Raw genomic sequence first — 19357 nt, 5'->3', positions numbered from 1 at the left:
TGCTACTGTGATGAATCCTCATGTAAATACCTGATATGCAGGATGGTCTTAGGCGACCCCTGTGAAAGGGTCGTTCGACTGCCAAAGTGTCGCACCCACAGGTTGAGAACCGCAGGTCCTGATGAAGGGTGGGCATTCCCTCCACAGAGAATTTAACTGTGAACGACAGCGCAGTGAGAAGTTCATGTCGGATTCCTCAGGGACCTGTGTCCCTCTGACCGGGGAACAGACGCCAAGCCACGGCCCTTGTGCAGCCGGATTCTGCGGTGTTTCCTGCTGGCCTGAGGCTGGTCCACAGGCTGGAAAAGTAACTTACCTGTCCCTAATTTCTGGGTTGAGTGATTTTTTTTCAAAACATTTGGATTAAGTTTAATTTGCATTTTAAACAGAAGACAGCCTGGAATAACTGAAATAGAAGAGTAAAGACATAAAAGTGTACGTCAGGTTTAAAAAATTATTCGGAGTGCCTGTGGTTCGGAATACACACGGAGAGCCTGCAGGCTAGGACCCCAGCAGTGGGAGAAGCCCGTTCAACTCCCTGTCATTTCGCTACTGAAACTTTACACCTCCGTGTGTTCATCTTCATAATGCTCAGGTGTGCGCTGTTATTCTAAAACCCATGTAGACCGTGGGTTAGTGAACTTGTGCCGACAAGTGAAAACCAAGCCAAATCCACCGGATGGTATAGGACTGGACGTGGCTTTGGAAATCAGCTTCAGAACAGTCCTCTGCTCTCAGTTTGAAGGGCTCAGTAGCCTCTCTTCAGCTATCGCTAGACAGAGCTGTGGTCGATGTTGAATGTAAAGGGCTCAGATGTACCTTTTTATTTTTTAAATATACTTCATTGACTTTACAGAGAGGAAGCGAGCGGGGTAAAGAGTTAGAAATATCGATGAGAGAGGAACATCGATCACCTGCCTCCTGCAAGCCACCTACTGGGGATTGAGCCTGCAACCCAGGTACATGCCCTTGACCGGAATTGAACCCGGGACCCTTCAGTCCGCAGGCCAATGCTCTATCCACTGAGCCAAACCGGTTAGGGCTGATGTACCTTTTAAAAAATTAAATGTATTGGGGTAGCATTAGGTAATAAAATTATATAGGTGTCAGGGGTACAATTCTATATCAACTGTACTGTATGTTGTATTGTGTGTTCACCAGCCCAAGCCAATTCTCCTTCCATCACCATCTATCCCCCCTTTTACCTCTCTTAGCTCCCCGTTGATACTCACCATTCTCTTGTTTGTGTCTATGAGGTGTTTTTTCTTTCTATTTTGCTTAATCCCTTCACCCTTTTCACCCAGCCCACTCGCCCCCCTCTGACAGCTGTCAGTTTGATCTCTATCTATGAGTCTGTTTCTATTTTGTTGTTGTTGATAAACCTCCCCTGAGGATATTTTTCCATTGACTTTAATTTAGAGAGAGTGGGAGGGGGGGGAGAGAGACACAGAGAGAGGAACATGATGTGAGAGAGACACATTGATGGGTTGCTTCCTGAATGCACCCCTACCAGGGTGGGGAGGGAACCTGAAGCCCAGGTACATGCCCTTGGCTGGGAATCGAACCCGTAACCCTTTGGTGTGTGGGGTTACATTCTCTCCACTGAGCGACGCTGCCCAGGGCTCTATCAGAAAAAATCCGCACCTGAGGATATGCTCATTGACTTTAGAGAAGAGGTGGTGGTGGGGGGGGGGGGAAACACTGACGTGAGAGAGAAACACTGGTCACTCCGACTGGGGTCCAGCCTGGAGCCTCTGGTCGTGGGACGGTGCTCCAGTGCAGCCACCAGCCGCCCCGGGGCGTCTGTTTCTCTTTTGTTCATCGGTCTATTTTGTTCACTAGCGTCCACAGGAGTGAGACCGTGTGACACCTTCCTTCTCCGTCTGGCTTACTGAGCATCCTGCTCTCCGGGCCGTCCGTGCTGTCAGGGATTCCTTCTGTTTTAGGGCCGGTGGTTTCCACTGTGCAGCCGGCCCCCAGCCCTGTAGCCACTGCTCTGTGATGGGCCTTGGGGCTGCTCCCAGATCCTGGCTATTGCACATACGCTGCAAGGAACACAGGGGGTGCATATCCTTTTGAACTCATGTTGTGGGTTCCTGCAGGTACAGCGTTCCCAGATTCTCTCCATCATTGATGTTTCTCTCTCTCCCTCTCCCTTTTTCTCTGAAATCAATAATAAAAATTTTTAAAAAAAGTGTTGATTCCGCGCTTGAGAAGCAATCCTGGAGGAGAGCGTGCACCGGAAGAGCTCACCCCAAAGCCGGGCGAGCATGGAGGAGGGGTACGGGGTGAGAGGATAGAGAAACGGGAGCGCGCGCTCGCGTTCGTGCCCATGCCCATGCGCGCGCGCGCCCGCGGCCGAGCCGGCTGCGTCTCCCTCCGTCGACGCGCGCGCGCCCGCCCCTCGCTCCACCAGCGGCGCGACCGTAAAGAGGCCCGGCGGTGTCGTGAACGGGGCCGCAACGCGCAGGGAGCTGGTTGACGGCCGGGCCTCCATTTTGTTCGCGGCTGCTCTGCGCGTAAGTCGCCCCTTTCCGTGGCTTCTCGGCGGCGGAAAGTTGGACCCGGGGAAAAGTTTGCGAGGCGGTTCTGGGACTCTGTGGCTAAGCGTAGCGAGTCTCCGTTTTCTCTCCGCAGCCGACGCCGACCCTGCGGTCCCCGGAGGAGCGAGGAGGATGCGGCCCCTGGACATCGTCGAGCTGGCGGAGCCGGAGGAGGTGGAGGTGCTGGAGCCCGAGGAGGACTTCGAGCAGTTCCTGCTGCCCGTCATCCACGAGATGCGCGAGGACATCGCGGCGCTGACGCGCGAGCACGGGCGCGCCTACCTGCGCAGCCGGAGCAAGCTGTGGGAGATGGACCACATGCTCGTGCAGATCCAGACGCAGGTGGAGGCCTCGGAGCAGAGCGCGCTCAACCACCTGCAGGGCCCGGGCGCCGGCGCCGAGGGCCGCGGGGCGCGGCGCGGCGACCAGGCCGAGGAGAAGGCCCAGGAGGTCGCGAAGATGGCCGAGATGCTGGTGGCGCTGGTGCGGCGGATAGAGAAGAGCGAGTCGTCCTGAGCGGCCGGCGGTGAGGCCGCGCCGGGGCCGCCGCGCGCTCGGGGACCCCCCGGGGCGGGAGGGACCGGCGTCCCCGCGGGCGGGCGGGGCGGGCGGGGCGGGGGAGGGGAGAGCAGCGAGCCCCGTTTTCACGGTCGGAGGCGTCCTCGCTGCCCTTTAAGTTTTATTTTTCTAGCTTGTTTCACGTATGTACTTATTTGACGCCGGTAACTAGGAAACGCATCGCCCGTGTTCGGCGTGGCGCGTGTTTGGTTGGGCCCTGGGGTCCCGCGGCCAGCAGAGTCATTGTGGGGAGATGCGCCTGGCGGTCGCCCAGGGAGCGAACCCGCGACGCTGGCCGCCGGTCGCGGGGCGTGGGGTGCGGCTCTCGGGGAAGGCCGCGCGCTGTGGGCGGCTCCGCGCTTGGCCGGAGACGGGGCCGAGGCAGGTGGCTTCCGGGGAGCGGCGCCCCGCGGGGCCGTCCGGCTGCGACGGGGAGCGGTTTGGGCTGTTTTTCCGTGGGTTTAACCTGCTGACGGCGGGCTTCTCGCCTTTGCACTGCAGGTTTCCAGCCAGTGGATTCCGGTCGACTGGTGGAGATTGGCGGACGCCCCGGAGAAGCTGAAACCAGAGAGCCTTTTGTCCCCCCCTTTCCTCCGTCTGCGCCCTGTCCTCACTTACACTACGTTCCTGCTGTGGTCTGCGGTGGATGACCTCAATATGAGTTTTGCCTGTGCGGTGTCTTTGTTTGGGGAGGTACCTTTGAGTTGGGAAATGCGCCGACACGACGCGGAAGCGGGCCTAGATTGTGAGCTCCTGCAGCCGTCGCTTTGGTCCTGGGCTTGGGTGGTTTCTGAGTTCGGAGGTGCTTTGTTTGCCCTTTACTTGTGCGACCCGATAGCTCCCTGGGACTTGGGGTGTGTGTGGGACGCCGGACCCGGAGTTGGAGGTGTCCAGCGCTGCAGGGCCGAGGGCCGCCGGCTGCGGGGAGAGGACTCCATGCGGCAGCGGCCGAAGTCGCCGAGGAAGGGACCAGACTTCCACCGGCTCCGCGGGGCTGACCTGGCTGGGGCTGGTGAATCCGACGGCGGCAGATGGCATTGCCTGTATTTTGGGACTTGAATTTCTTTCTGTGTGAGACCAAAGGAGGAGAGATGTATTTTGTTCAAAATTTAAATTTTATGTGGCGCACTGTCCGATGTAACCTGTCTGGTCAGTTTGTGTGGACAACCTAACTCAGCTTTAGGGGACGCGGAACCTAGATGGGGACGAGATCTCGGTATTCTGTACAAGTTGATGTAAGGCCCTGATGCATTTCAGGGGATAAAATGAAAGAGATTTGCCTTCGAGGGGCTGGGAAAGGAAAGCAAGGACTGTCTGCATTGGACCCTACACCCGACAGGGACTGGGTCTCTAAGGTTCATAGTTGTCCAGCTAGAAGTTCATTGGAGTAGCAGACCTGACAAGTATTTGAGGTCACAGCCCTACCATGTGTTTAAAAAAAGTTACCATGTTAATAAAAGTATCATTTGCTTGAAAAGACAAAAGACCTTCTTTTAGAGTGAAATCTTCCTCCTCGGCAACTGGAAAAGTGGCTTTTGATGCTCGCAGTAACCTCTAACCAGGGAAGCTTTATCTGCATGCTGCGCTGGGAGTGAGGGGAAGGGCACCTCATGCGGTGGCCCAGGCCCCTGCCTTCAGAAGCCAGAGCACGTCCACTGTAGTCCTTGCGGTGAGATGGGGGACCACCCCCTTCAGAAGGGAAGGGCATACTGGAAGTGCTGCTGCCAGTGACCCCCAGCTGGTCCCCTCTGAAAAAATGTCTCGGCTTAAGAGCTGCTTTAGCCCAGGTCACACCCCCTTTCACAGGTGCCCACCTCCAGGGCTAAGTGGGCTGGGGTCCAAGGCCATTCCCCTCACTGCTACTTGGGGCAACTTTGAAGGGCATCTCAGCTTCAGAGCTCCCTGTGGGTCCGCTGAGGCATTTGTTAGGCCCTCATCAGCCCCCCTTCTCTCTCTGCCCAGTCCTCCCTTCCCCAGGGGTTAATCCCTACAAGCTTTCCTGTGCTCTAACCTTCACCAGAGTGCCTCCTCGGGCCGGGGATGAATGTAAGACGATAGAAACTCACCCTCTAGATGCCGTGTTTTAGAGGACTGGGGGAGAGCCAAGGGGCATTCAGGGCAAGTGAATGGCGACCCTGGCCTTACAGAATGAGTACACGAGAGAAAGGGACATCCGGGCACGGGGAACAGGAAGAAAACGCCAGAGGCTGGGAATTTTCTGAGCACATTCTAATGGTGGGAGACGTGGGGAGGACGGAACTATGAACCAGGAAACCACCACCACCCAAGCTGCATTTGGTACGTTTGTTAACACGAGGATTCATCTTGGTACATAAACTACAGGCTATTCTGATTCGCCAGTTTTCCACCAAAGCCCTTTTTCCGTTTTAGGGCACCACGTTGCATTTGGTAATTGATTTTTAAAATAGGTACTACAGCCCTGGCCGGTTTTGCTCAGTGGATAGAACGTCGGCCTGTGGACTGAAGGGTCCCGGGTTCGATTTTGGTCAAGGGCACATGCCTGGGTCGCAGGCTCGATCCCCAGTAGGGGCATGCAGGAGGCAGCCAATCCATGATTCACTGATGTTCCTCTCCCTCTCTGAAATCAATAAAAATAATTTAAAAAATAATAAAATAGGTACTACAAATGGCACACAGTTCAAAAGATGCAAAAGTGGCTTTCACTCCCCAGTTTCCCAGGTTCTCTCTGAGAAGACAACCATGTTCCAGTGTCTTGGATATCCTTCCAAATATGGGTGAGCACAAAACGCACCCAAACTTTTTTTTTTTTACCTACATGGTAACACACATAACCTGTGAATGTCCTTAGAGTGTTGCTTTTGTCCACCTAAACCAGCCGTGGGCAAACTACGGCCCGTGGGCCGGATCCGGCCCGTTTGAAATGAATAAAACTAAAAAAAAAAAAGACCGTACCCTTTTATGTAATGATGTTTACTTTGAATTTATATTAGTTCACACAAACAATCCATCCATGCTTTTGTTCCGGCCCTCCGGTCCAGTTTAAGAACCCATTGTGGCCCTCGAGTCAAAAAGTTTGCCCACCCCTGGCCTAAACCATGGGTCAGTGGTTCTCAACCTGTGGGTCACGACCCCTTTGGGAGTCGAACAATCCTTTCACAGGGGTCGCCTAAGACCTTCGAAAAACACATATTTAATTACATAATTGTTTCTGTGATTAATCACTATGCTTTAATTATGTTCAATTTGTAACAATGAAATTGGGGGTCACCACCACATGAGGAACTGTATGAAAGGGTCAGGCATTAGGAAGGTTGAGAACCGCTGCTCTAGGTCTACCTTTTTAAAATGGCTGCCTGTGTTCTTTGTACTATAAGGTTAAGAACCAGAGGTGACTCTTGGACCAGTTTGAGAACCATTGTTCTACATCCTTTTCAGTAACTCCTTCGTTCCTCTTCCTTGTGAGTTTAGCCACAATTGAAAAGCAGCTGCCATTCAGGTTTCCCCGGCTCCTAAGTCCGTCCTGGCTTGCCAGTAATTGGAGGATTGATTGATTCTTGCATTTTCTAAGCAAAAAACCTGACGAACCATTCTGAGAGGCTAAATTGAGACTAGGGTTGCCGGAAGCTTTTCATGGCAGATCCATATGTTCCCCGTGAGCTCCAAGTCCTCTGGCCCTTTCCTGGGAGCCCTGCGGAGTTCAGACCGCGGCTGGCTGTGCAGAAGGGCTGCTGGGGATCTGGGACAGGTTCCTGAGGCGAGGACCTAACTGCTCGGGTAGCTCGGGTGTGAGAAGTGTCCTTTTGTATCAGAGCGCTGTTCCAGAGAGAACCCCAGAGCCGTGGGAGCATGGAGGACTGTGTAATGAGCTCTGATGAGGAGGAGGCAGAGTATGCAGGATGTTTATGCTCCCCTGGTCCCCCACGTGGCCAGGATGGGGCTGGGAGACGGTCCCCAAAGTCGTACCACAGAGGCATCTGCATTCGGATGTTTCAGCAGAGGTGACCCCTGGGAAGAAAAATTTGAATCTCGTGGACATTATGGGAGGACTGGTGACAGCCAAGGACACAGTTAAGACTTGGTGGAGGAGGGGGCGTTGGCAAAGGCCTGACTCCAGGACAGCCTGCAGAGTTCCTCGCCTTCCCAAGGAGAAACCTCAGGATCCAGGCGGCTGGGACACGGGAGGCCTGGCTCCGGCACCTGCTACCTGCTCTGTGGCCTTGAGCCGGCACTGGCTTGTGTCAGGTTCTTTCCAGCATGACCTGCTGTATGATTTCTCCAACTAAAGCTCATCTGGAGTAAACTGTTCTCGGGGCAATTAACGCTGTTCCAATTCTCCACCTCCCAGGCACAGGGGTGGGGTGCACTCACTAGCCCCCAGCTGGTGGTGTGTGACTAATTCTGGTCAATGAATTATAAAAGAAAGTCACACCCAAGCCAGAACCTCCCATGAGAGACCCTCCAGAGCTCTCTTCCCTCTGGCACAGGGACCAGCAACGTGCAAGATGGGTGGTTGATCCTCAGCTCCCGTTCCTTTGATGAGCGTAGCTCCCTGCCCACCGATGATGAACCCACAGCACAAACGAGGAACAGCCTTCGAGGTTTTCCCCAGGCAGTGGATCAGCAGGCGTGGATTCCCATCCTCTTCCTGAGATGAACGGAAATCTGGCAAGGGCTTGCGTCATGCAGTTGCTGCCCAAAGTAAGACCCTCTCCCTGGCCAATTCTATTTCCCCCTCTTCTGATCCCCATGATGTTCCTTTTTTTTCTTCCCCAGTGTGGGGTGTGCTGGAGGCAGCCAATCAATGATTCTCATCATTGATGGTTCTACCTCTCTCTCCCTCTCCCTTCCTCTCTGAAATCAATAAAAATATATTGTAAAATAAATAAAACAACAAAAGAGAAAGGCATACCAGAAATGGAGACCTTTGGGTTTTTATTTTTTATATGAAAATACTATGTGTAGTTAACAATATGCTAAAACATTTTTTTAAATATATATTTTATTGATTTTTTACAGAAAGGAAGGGAGAGGGATAGAGAGTTAGAAACATGATGAGAGAGAAGCATCAACCAGCTGCCTCCTGCACACCCGCTACTGGGGATGTGACTGCAACCAAGGTACATGCCCTTGACCGGAATCGAACCTGGGACCCCTCAGTCCCCAGGCCGACGCTCTCTCCAGTGAGCCAAACCAGCCAGGGCCATTTTTTTTTTCTGGAAAAAATATATATCACCCAAATTGAATCAGGCAGAAGTAAAAAACAAACAAGCAACTAAGTGGATCTAACCCAGAGAAAAAATAAAAAAAGGCTCAGCCCTAGAGATTATATGGGCAAACTCTTGAAAAATTTGAAGGACATATAATTCCCTTTCTGAATGCATAAAGATATTAAAATTTATTTCATTTTATGAAGCACGTATTTATTATAAAATCTATCAAGATGGTACCAAGATAACACTCAAAAAACATCAACCCACATAAGAAAATCAATGCCAGAATTCCCCATAAAATTATCAGTAAGTTAAATTCAATTAACATGATTAGGTAGATTTTATCCTAGAAATGCCAGAATATTTTTAATACTAAAATAATTGAAATAATTTTGGTCATATAAGAAAAAAATGCCATCTCAATAAATGACAAAAATCTAATACCGCCCTCTGATTAAAGCAACTAAGTTTACAAAATCACGTAGTAAATATTAAGTCAATATCCAACATCATATATTTTAGTGTGCCGCGCGCACAGCCAAGGGTGATCCTGAGGGGGGTGATGAAAGGATTAAGAAAATAGACAAGGGAATGAAAGCTGGGTCTCGGTGGGACGCTGCTCCCTGATGAGGAGACAGCGCCCTCCCCATGATGGTCTGTAGTTCCTTTCTTCTGATTTATATTCTTCAAACTTTCTGTTCCATGACTCCCAAAAGCCTCCATTCTGTTATTCCCAAACTCATTCATACTATTTTTTTTAAAATCTTCTGTTTGTTATGTTTTCTCCTTTGTATTGAATTTATCGGGGTGACACTGGTTAACAAAATTACACAGATTTCAGGTGCACAATTCTACAGCACATCATCCGTACACTGTATTGTGTGTTCACCACCCCACCAAGCCTCCTTCCCTCCCCATTCGCCTCCCCATACCCCCCCGCCTCACCTTCCCCTACTCCCACTTCCCTCATCAATCACCACACTGTTGTCCATGATTTCTTCTCGTTTTTTGCTCAGTCCCTCCACCCTCATCCCCCACCCACTCCCCCAACCCCACCCGTCAGCTGTCAGCCCGCTCTCTATCTATGAGTCTGTCTCTGTTTTGCTTGTTAGTTCAGTTTGTTCACTAGATTCCACATATGAGTGAGGTCATACAGGACTTGTCTTTCTCTGACGGGCTTATTTCACTCAGCACAGTGCTCTCCAGGCTCAGCCATGCTGTCGCAAAGGGTAAGATTTCCTTCTGTTTTATAGCTGAGTCGTATTCCATTGTGTAAATGCACCATCACTTTTTTATCTGCTTCCAAATCTTGGCTTTTGTAAATAACGCTGCAATGAACATAGGGCTGCACATAGTCTTTCGATATAGGCTGCTTTCGACAATGGCGGCACCAGTCTGCATTCCCATCAAGAGTGCAGGAGGGTTCCCTATTCTCCGCATCCTCGCCAACACTTGATTTATTGGTGACAGCCATTGTGAAAGATGTGAGGTGACAGCTCATAGCTTTAATTTGCATCCCTCTGATGATTAGTAATGTTGAGCATCTTTTCATATGTCTATTGGCCTTCTGTATGTCCTCTTTTGAGAAGTATTTGTTCAGGTTCTTTGCCCATCTTTTAAAAAATATATTTTTTTATTTATTTTAGAGAAGAAGGAAGAGAGAGAAACATCAATGATGGGAGAGAATCGCTGATCAGCTGCCTTCTACATGCCCCCTTCTGGGGATTGAGCCCGCAACCCAGGCATGTGTCCTTGACTGGAATCAAACCCAGGACTCCCTAGTCCATAGGCCGACACTCAAGCCACTGAGTCAAACCGGAGCTCTTTGCCCATTTTTTAATTGGATTGTTTGTTCTTTTGGTGTTGAGTTTTATAAGTTCTTTATAAATTTTGGATAGTAACCCCTTATCAGATGTATTGGTGAATGTGTTATCTCATTCATTGGGTTATCTTTTTATGTTCTTGATGGTTTCCTTTGCTGTGCAAAAACTTTTGTTTGATGTAGTCCCATTTGTTTATTTTTTCTTTTGTTTCTCTTGCCCAATGAGATATATCAGAAAAAATATCACTATAAAAATTTACTGCCTATGTTTTCTCCTAGGATTTTATGGTTTTGAGTCCAACATTTAAGTCTTGAACCCATTTTTTGTTGTTGTTGTTTTGTTAATCCACACCCAAGGATATTTTTTTCCATTGATTTTTAGAGAGAGTGGAAGAGGGGGGAAGAGAGAGAGCAAGAAAGAACCATCAATGTGAGAGAGAAACATTGATTGGTTGCCTCCTGCAAATGCCCTGACCAGGACTGGGGATCAAACCTTCAACCCATGGCCATGCCCTTGACTGGGAATTGAGCCCACGACCTTTTGGTGCGTGGGCCAATGCTCTAACAACTGAGCAAACAGGGCAGGACACCTTTAATCAATTTTGAGTTTATTCTTATTTATGGTGTAAGAATAGGTGGCCTAGTTTCATTTTTTTGCATGTGTTTGTTCAATTTTCCCAACACCATTTATTGAAGAGACTGTCTTTACTCCATTGTATGTTTCTGCCTCCTTTGTCAAATATTGACAGTACAGGCCTGGGTTTGTTTCTAGGCTCTCTATTCTGTTCCATTGATCTCTATGTTTTTAGGCCAGTACCATGCTGTTTTGATTACTATTTACTTATATTATTATTTGCCCCTTCAAAGCATGTTTCTTTACACCTGTAACAGCTGAGGCAAGACTGCTTCAAGCCTGGGCTTTCCTGCAGTCTCGTTGGTGATGGTCCCTAGTAGCCCTCAACGACCGGGGGCTGCACTTCTGGTAGAGAGTAGAGAGAAGGGGAAACAAGGAAACAGGATATGAGGTTGGGGTTTTGAGGAGGTGTTATTGCCTCAAAGGACCTCATACACTAACTGGGTAGCGGGGGAATGAGAAGCAGGGGAGCAACAGGAGAAAGTAGCTGTAAAGTGAATTGAGGGGTCAGAGGTTTAAAAAGGTGCTGGTGACTAGAGTTGAAGTGCCACCTGGAAGGGTGGGGTGAGGTCAGCAGAGAGGAGTGCTGGGCAGGTATTGAGCAGGTCCCAAGTCACCCTTGGGAATGAGTGGCCAAGGGGCGTGGAGGAGCTCATTGGATTCGAGGAAGCCGAGGGCCGAGGAGCCCAGGTGTGGGACGGTGGCTGTGTGAGCATCCGGGTGATGGCAGGACCTGGGGTGGAAAAGGAGACCGGGGGCAGGTGCCAAAGTGGAGAATAAATGAGGGGACCCGGTGGAGGGTGATTAGGCTTTGGTTCTGAGCTTAGAAGTGGTTCCCTAGGGCAGGGGTTGGCAACCTTTTCCTGTAAAGAGTCAGATAGTAAATTTTTTGTTTTGTTTTTTTAGGTCTTGGGAGTCAAATAGTCTCTGTCACATATTCCTGTTTTTCTTTCTTCTTTCTTTTTCTTTTTCTTCCTTCCTTCCTTCCTTCCTTCCTTCCTTCCTTCCTTCCTTCCTTCTTTCTTTCTTTCTTTCTTTCTTTCTTTCTTTCTTTCTTTCTTTCTTTCTCTTTCTTTCTTCTTTCTCAGCCCTTAAAAATGTGAAAACCATTCTTAGTTCAGGCACTATAGCTTGCCAACCCATTATTTTATTTTTATTATTTAAAAAAATATATTTTTAAAAGTTAATTTCAGAGAGGGAGAGGGAGAAATATCAATGATGAGAAAGAATCATCGATTGGCTGTCTCCTTCGTGCTCCCTAGTGGGAATGGAGCCCACAACCCGGGCATGTGCCCTGACCAGGAATCGAACTGTGACCTCCTGGTTCATAGGTTGGTGCTCAACCACTGAGCCATACTCGACGAGCATTATTCTTCACAATACTGCCGGGGCTCTCCAATATGTTTTTCCTTTTCCATCTCACTCCTTGACCATTTCTGAAAAGAGCATTGAAAAATATGCCAGTTTTTAGCTCCAGAGCCTGCTTTCTGCTGGTAGAAAATTGGGAGTCTAGCCCTGACGGGTTTGGCTGAGTGGCAAGAGCGTCAGCCTGCGGACTGAAAGGTCCCAGGTTCGATCCCGGCCAAGGGCATGTACCTTGGTTGCAGGCACATCCCCAGTAGGGGGTGTGCAGGAGGCAGCTGATCGATGCTCTGTAAAAATCAATAAAGTATTTGTTTAAATTGGGCGTCTGGATGTCTTTTTACATTTTGAATAGCCTTAGTCTCTTTTCATCCCAGCTGGCAGCATTTCTGCTAATACTGGAGCCGGGTGCACGAAATTGTCCATTGGTAGGGTCCCTCTGGGTGGCCTGCGGAGATTGGGCCCCAGCTTGCAGCCCTGCCTGGCACCCTGCCTTGGCCTGGCACCACCCCCTCACCTGCTCCACCATCCCTGTGTGGCGATTGATCAGGGCCAGGCCTCCCACTTGGCTCCCTCACTGCCTGGGAGCTGGGTGGCTGCCCCACCTCCTGCTGCAGCTGCTGATCACCAGGGGAGATTGGGGCCCCACTCACACCCACCCTGACCTGGTGCCGCCCACTCATCTGCTCCACCATCCTGCTGTGGTCCCACTCTCGTCAGGGCCCATTAGGGAGGCAGCACCTCCACTGCCGCCCGCTGCCAGTGCTGTGTTGCTGATGCCCGCCATGTCCTGCGCTGCCCCCTGGTGGTCAGCACACATCATAGCGAGCTAAACTCCTGGTCAAACAACCTCCCGAGGCGACAATTTGCATATTAGGCTTTTATTATATAGGACTAGAGGCCCGGTGCACAAAAATTTGTGCACTCGCGGGGGGAGGGGGGGGCTCTCAGCCCAGCCTGTGCCCTCTCGCAGTCTGGGACACCTCGGGGGATGACCACCTGCTGGCTTAGGCCCGCTCCCTGGGGGATTGGGCCTAAGCTGGCAATCAGACATCCCTCTGGCATCCGGGAGCCCTCGGGGGATGTCCACTTGCCAGCAGGGAGCAGGCCTAAGCTGCAGTCAGACATCCTTAGCGCTGCTGAGGAGGCAGGAGAGGCTCCCACCACCACCGCTGTGCTGGCAGCCGTCAGCCTGGCTTGTGGATGAGCAGAGCTCCCTGAGCGCACTGACCACCAGGGGGCAGCTCCTGCATTGAGTGTCTGCCCCCTGGTGCTCAGTGTGTGTCATAGTGACCAGTCATTCCCAGTTGTTCTGCTGTTAGGGTCAATTTGCATATTACCCTTTTATTATATAGGATAGAGGCCTGGTGCACGGGTGGGGGCTGGCTGGTTTGCCCTGAAGGGTGTCCTGGATCAGGGTGGGGGTCTCCACTGGGGTGCCTGGCCAGCCTGCGTGAGGGGCTGATGGCTGTTTGCAGCTGGTCACACCCCCTTCAGGGTGGGGGTCCCCACTGGGGTACCTGGCCAGTCTGGCTGAGGGGGTGAAGGCCATTTTCAGACTGGCCAAGCCTCCCCGGCAACAGAAGCTCCAAGCCTCTCCTTTTTTATAAAAAAAATATATTTTATTGATTTTTTACAGAAAGGAAGGGAGAGGGATAGAGAGTTAGAAACATCCATGAGGGAGAAACATCGATCATCTGCCTCCTGCACACCCCCTACTGGGGATGTGCCCGCAACCGAGGTACATGCCCTCGACTGGAATTGAACCTGGGACCCTTCAGTCTGCAGGCTGACACCGTATCCACTTATCCAAACCGGTCAGAGCCCAGCCTGTCCTTTTTTTCTTTTTATTCTGGGATTTATTTACCTTCTATAATTGAAACTTTGTAGCCTGGAGTGGAGCTCAGAGATGGCTAGGACAGGCCTCCTGCTCGCTCCAGCTCCATGGCCACGGCCGGCTGAAAGCAGGTATCTTGGGTTTATTTACCTTCTATAATTGAAACTTTGTTGCTTTGAGTGGAGCTCAGAGCCGGCCGTGGCAGCTGGAAAGCTTGGCTTCCTTCATCATTGGGGCAACCAAGCCTCCTGCTTGCTCCAGCTCCGTGGCTGCCGGCCGCCAGCTTGGTTGGGTTAATTTGCATATAGTCGCCCTGATAGGCTGGTGGGCGCGGCTTAAGGCGTAGCAAAGGTACGGTCAATTTGCATGTTTGTCTTTTATTAGTGTGGATGGCTGCCTCAAAATTTTTGTGGGTTTCCTATGTGCTTTATTCCAGTCCACTCATGTACCAAAAGCAAGACAAGTCTTTTTTTTTTTTTTAAATATCTTTTATTGGTTTTTTACAGAGTGGAAGGGAGAGGGATAGAGAGTTAGAAACATCGATGGGAGAGAAACATTGATCAGCTGCCTCCTGCATGCCCCCTACTGGGGATGTGCCTGCAACCAAGGTACATGCCCTTGACCGGAATCGAACCTGGGACCCTTCAGTCCACAGGCCAACGCTCTATCCACTGAGCCAAACAGGTTAGGGTGACAAGTCTTTCTGAGGTATGTTTAACTCTTTATGCTTAATTACCAGTACTTTTGCCATATCTGGCTGCTGTGAGATCATGCCCTTAGCATTCCTAGGAGCCTGTGCCAGGCCAAATTTTAAGATGGCCCTCTATGATCTATTACTCCTGTGACTCTGTTACCGTATATTGCAAAAGAGAGATCATTCAGGTAACCTAATCCTGAAAGCAGGCTTCCCTTTGGCTAAGAACAAAGGGACCTCAGAGAGATGAAAAGGATGAGAATGATCTGACATGCTGTCGCTGCTTTGAATACGGAGGGCACTATGTGCAAGGACCAGAGTGGCCGGCAGAAGCTGAGAGTGACCCGGGCCAACCCACAAAGAGGGCCTCCCAAATATTACCTGCTAGACCGACAAAGAGCGAACCACCTGGAACTTACTTTATTCATCCCACAACGACCATATGCAGTAGTAACAGCATATGGGAATAGCTATTGGGAAATAAAGCAACATTTACTGAGCCCTTGCTGTGTGCCACCTCCGATGAGGGCTGTAAGGAAATAGAGGGCTAATACTTGCCCCGAGGGTCTGTTGTCTCGTGGAGGTGCATGGACAGCACGTTGAAGAATGGGTTCTTTCTGGGATGCTGCAGTTCTCAACCAGCCTCGGGGGAAAGCCACTGCCCTAGGCGGCCTTGGCCCAGCTGACATCCAGACACTGGGTGAGCCGCCTACCTGCTCGGGGCGTTAAGTTTCAAAACGCACCAACCTAATTGGCTTATTTTTGAATCAGCACGTTAAGTACCTAGGCCATTGCACCGAAAGCGCCCTCCTAAGCTGTTCCATTGCCCTAACGCAGAGAAGCCGAGGTTAAAATTCAAGATCTTGGGGAGCCGGATCGTGATGGGAGGGCGGGAGCGTGCACGTGCCAGTGAAGGTCCCCGAGTTCCCACCGGCGGCGTGGCCGTAAAGGAGCTCCGGCGTGTCGTAAAAGCGCCGCACGCCAGCAGCGCCCTGGCAGACGGCGGGGAAGCCATCTTGGACGCCGTCTCCGCTGCGAAAGTTGGGAGAACCTGTTGCTCGTCACAGTGGCGGTTGGGCAGAGCTCAGCCCCGCGCCCGGCGCTCGCTGTGTGCCGGCCGGCCTCTCGGGGGCGGTGACGGGGCCGCGGGGGGCGGGCGGCGCGATGCGGCCCGTGGACGCGGACGAGGCGCAGGAGCCCGAGCTGGACGGGGAGAGGGTCCGGAGCCCCGCGCTCGCCGCCGGCCGCCGTGACGTCAGCGCCCTCGAGCGCGAGCACGTGCGCGCGCACCTGCGGGCCCGCCGGCGGCTGCAGGAGATCGAGCGCCTGCTGGACGCCATCCACAGCGAGGTGGAGGCCTCGGAGGCGCGCGCGCTGGACCCGGCGCGCAGCCCCGGCGCCGAGGCGGAGGAGCGGGTGGTGAAGCTGTGCGAGAAGGTGGAGAAGAAGGCGGCGGAGGCCGCGCTGATGGGGAAGCGCATCGTGGAGATCCACCAGCAGATCGACAGCCACGGGTGTTGCTGAAGGGCGCGGGCGCAGGTGCGTGTCGGGCCGCGGGCAGCCGGCTTGCGGGGGGGGTGATGGGTGGCGCCCCGCACCGACATGCTTCGGCCCTGGGGAGCCGGGGCGGGGGGCGCGGCTGTGGGTACGCGGAGGCTGAGACTGCCGAGATTTTACTTTTTTTAAAAAAATAATTTTTTACTGATAGGAAGGGAGCGGGATAGAGAGTTAGAAACATCCATGAGAGAGAAACATCGATCAGCTGCCTCCTGCACACCCCCTACTGGGGATGTGCCCGCAACCGAGGTACATGCCCTTGACGGGAATCGAACCTGGACCCTTCAGTCTGCAGGCCAAGTTCTATCCCCTGCCAGCGGTTCTCAACCTGTGGGTCGCGACCTCTTTGGCGGTCGAACGACCCTTTCACAGGGGTCGCCTAAGGCCATCGGAAAACACATATAGCATATCAGATATTTACATTACGATTCATCACAGTAGCAACATTACAGTTATGAAGTAGCAACGAAAATAATTTTATGGTTGGGTCACAGCATGAGGAACTGTATTTAAAGGGCCAGAAGGTTGAGAACCACTGCGTGACTGAGCCAAACCGGTTAGGGCGAGATTTCCCTTTTTTGACGTTGCTAATTAGAAGGAAACAGGTGGGTCTGTAGTTGTGAAGCATCCATACACTCTCAGGAAATATTTGCAGAATGTGGAGCAGCCCAGTCGCTAGGGTGCAAGCCTAGGTCACAAGGCAAGAAAAAAAGGGAGATGCCCTGGAGGTGGAACTCTGAAGCCAGACGGGAACTTGTAACTGCTCTGATGCAGTTGGAGTGCTTCGGTGACCTTGGGTGGGGGGCGGGGGGGGGGGGGGGGAGAGCATTCTGCAAGGGGCCGGGTGTTTAGGTTGTGACGGTAAATTTCCCCGCTTGTCCTCTAGGTTATCCGCTGATGGGCTCCGCCGGTAAGGAGGACTGACTGCTTGGAGAGGCGGAAACCACGAGTTTTTCTTTTTCCTCTCTCCTGGTTTTCTGTCTGCGTTCTCATCATGGTAAAGACAGCTCCAGACCATTCTGGGAGATGTTTTCAGTGTTACCTTGTCATACGTGCAGTAGGATTACTTGGTGCATTCGGCTTGGAAAAGACAGCGTAGGTATCATTTTAACTTTTTATTAAATGCTCTTCCATGAAAAATAGGGCCCAGCTTGTAAGCTGCTGTGTGGTCATATTCGTTACCGTGACTGTTGTATTTTTAAAGTTTGCAAGTATACGCTTGTGCTCTGCTATTTTTTATGCTTCCTGGAATTTGGGGACATGGAGGTCAGCGTTCTGCAAGAGAGAAGACACCTTGGCTGCAGCTGCTGAAGCCAGAACCCAAATCCTGATGGAGGGTGTTGGCGCCTCCTCCCTGGATGAGATTTAGCCGGCCCAGAGGACGGCGGGGCATGGAGAGTGGTGGGGTGTGAATTTGGGGACTACGCAGTCTGTTGGATCAAAGCAGGAGGCCTGTGTCCTGTTTTTTCTTCTTCTTTTTTTCCAGAAATGTAATTTTTTCTGTGGCACGTTAATTGGTGTACATCATGTAACCTGTCTGGTGAGTAACCTAGGGTAGGGGATGAGTTCTCGTCACTACATATATTTGATGGCTTTTTTATATAATATAGTCGTGCATTTCACGGGCTTCTCGGCCACAAATGCACATGACCTCTGGGGGAGCTGGGGAGGAAGGCGAGGAGCCTGTGGCCACAGTGGGCCTCAGGCTGAGAGCAGGAGGCATCTCCCAGGCTCAGAGGATGTCCGCCCTAGGCCGTCGGCGCAGACTTCACAGGGACTGAGGTCAGAACTCAAGCTTGTTATGATGAAGTTCATTTGCCTGGAAAACCAATTTTTAGAATCTTTGTACAAATGACCAAAGCTATTGAGTTGGCCAGAAAAGGTGAGATAAATAAATTTATTTCAAAATGAAAATTTCTTACTGATTGTCCGTCATTGTCAAATGGAGGCCAGTTGCTCCTGATTGAGAAATGTGTGGAGAGGCCGGTGTAGCCCCGAGGGAGGTGTGAGCTGCAGGCACTGCAGCAGGAGGGGCGGGGGCAGAGCAGGAAGGGGCCTCATGAAAATCTGGGTTGGCCCCCTCAGGAGGTTCAGCCACTCACTCACTGGGACCACGTGCTGGTCCACAGTCCGCCGAACACCAGGAATTGCCGGGAGAGACGAGCTAGTGAGACCGTCTGTAAACCCACAGTTGCAGTGTGGTGTCCCCAGCGCTGGTCTTCGCGTCAGCACGTAAACTGAGTGCCCCCGAGGCGCGGCTCCATCAGGGAGCAGACACCGCGCTGGTGCACTTGGACCGGGTGTTTGTAAGCAGAGAACAGTGCCGGGCCCTGGAAGGCAGGAAGGCAGAACTCACTCAGCAGTGAGTTCTGTGGGAAAAACCAGAAGGGAGCATGGGAGGCGGGCTGTTTTATGTAGGGTGGGCAGGCAACATCTCTGATACGTGACATTCCAGCAAGACAGGTGTGTGGATGCACAGGGATGTTACACGTGTAATAATATTTATATAGGAAATATATATATGATATGATATATAGGAAGTGTGTTGATATATACAACTATAACAATGCATAACTTTGAAGGAAATTCGCGTGTAACCCTACACCAGATCAGGAAGTAAAACCATGCCAACATCCTCAGAAATTCTGCTGTCTCCTTAATCCAGCCCTGCCTCTCCTCTCTCCCCTAGAGGTAATCTCTCTTGTGACCAGGTTACCAATTTCTCCCCCCCCCCCATATATTAATATATTAAATCATAAATGTACAACAGCTTCTTAAATCTACACACGCACTTACCTTTTTTTTTTTTTTAAAGGAAAAATGTTATGTCTTATACCAAGATCCTGGCTAATAGCTTTTCAAAACTTTGAGAAAAATCTTAAAGGTTTCACATGTCACCTGCAACTTACAAATTTAACATCATCAGAAAGCCCATTAGAAATAAACAAGTAAAAAGCTAAGAAACTGTCTCAGGCATTTTTTTTACAATCCTCCCTCCACAGTGAGGTAATGTTAAATAATCCAACCCATTCACAGAGTGGCTCCGCGTCTGCCCTGGTGTCTTCTGCCACAGCCCTGCGTGCTTACGCATGCCTGGGAGTCTCCTTAGCATGGTTACTGCATGACCTGACGCTGTTCTGTCAGCTCAGGGCTCAGCC

The 19357-nt window shown here is 51.3% G+C and overlaps 2 protein-coding genes across 2 annotated transcripts; both read left to right on the top strand.

Moving 5' to 3' along the window:
• Nucleotides 1-2466: 2466 nt before the first annotated feature.
• On the top strand, nucleotides 2467-4585 carry LOC308535280 (MORF4 family-associated protein 1). Its single transcript, XM_081114095.1, has 3 exons — nucleotides 2467-2519; nucleotides 2638-3069; nucleotides 3603-4585. The coding sequence occupies exon 2, from the start codon at nucleotides 2676-2678 to the stop codon at nucleotides 3057-3059; it is 384 nt and encodes a 127-aa protein (XP_080970221.1). The 5' UTR covers nucleotides 2467-2519; nucleotides 2638-2675; the 3' UTR covers nucleotides 3060-3069; nucleotides 3603-4585.
• An 11057-nt stretch (nucleotides 4586-15642) lies between these two features.
• MRFAP1L2 (Morf4 family associated protein 1 like 2) lies at nucleotides 15643-18113 on the top strand. The gene is made up of 2 exons (XM_081102307.1): nucleotides 15643-16181; nucleotides 17086-18113. Exon 1 carries the CDS (start codon nucleotides 15807-15809, stop codon nucleotides 16164-16166), a length of 360 nt encoding a protein of 119 aa, XP_080958433.1. The 5' UTR covers nucleotides 15643-15806; the 3' UTR covers nucleotides 16167-16181; nucleotides 17086-18113.
• Nucleotides 18114-19357: the final 1244 nt, after the last annotated feature.

Source organism: Myotis nattereri (genome assembly GCF_964212035.1).
Source record: "Myotis nattereri genome assembly, chromosome: 1".
NCBI classification, from domain to species: Eukaryota; Metazoa; Chordata; class Mammalia; order Chiroptera; family Vespertilionidae; genus Myotis; species Myotis nattereri.
The sequence above is the reverse complement of the archived record's forward strand: the minus strand, read 5'-3'. Positions and strand labels throughout refer to the sequence as shown.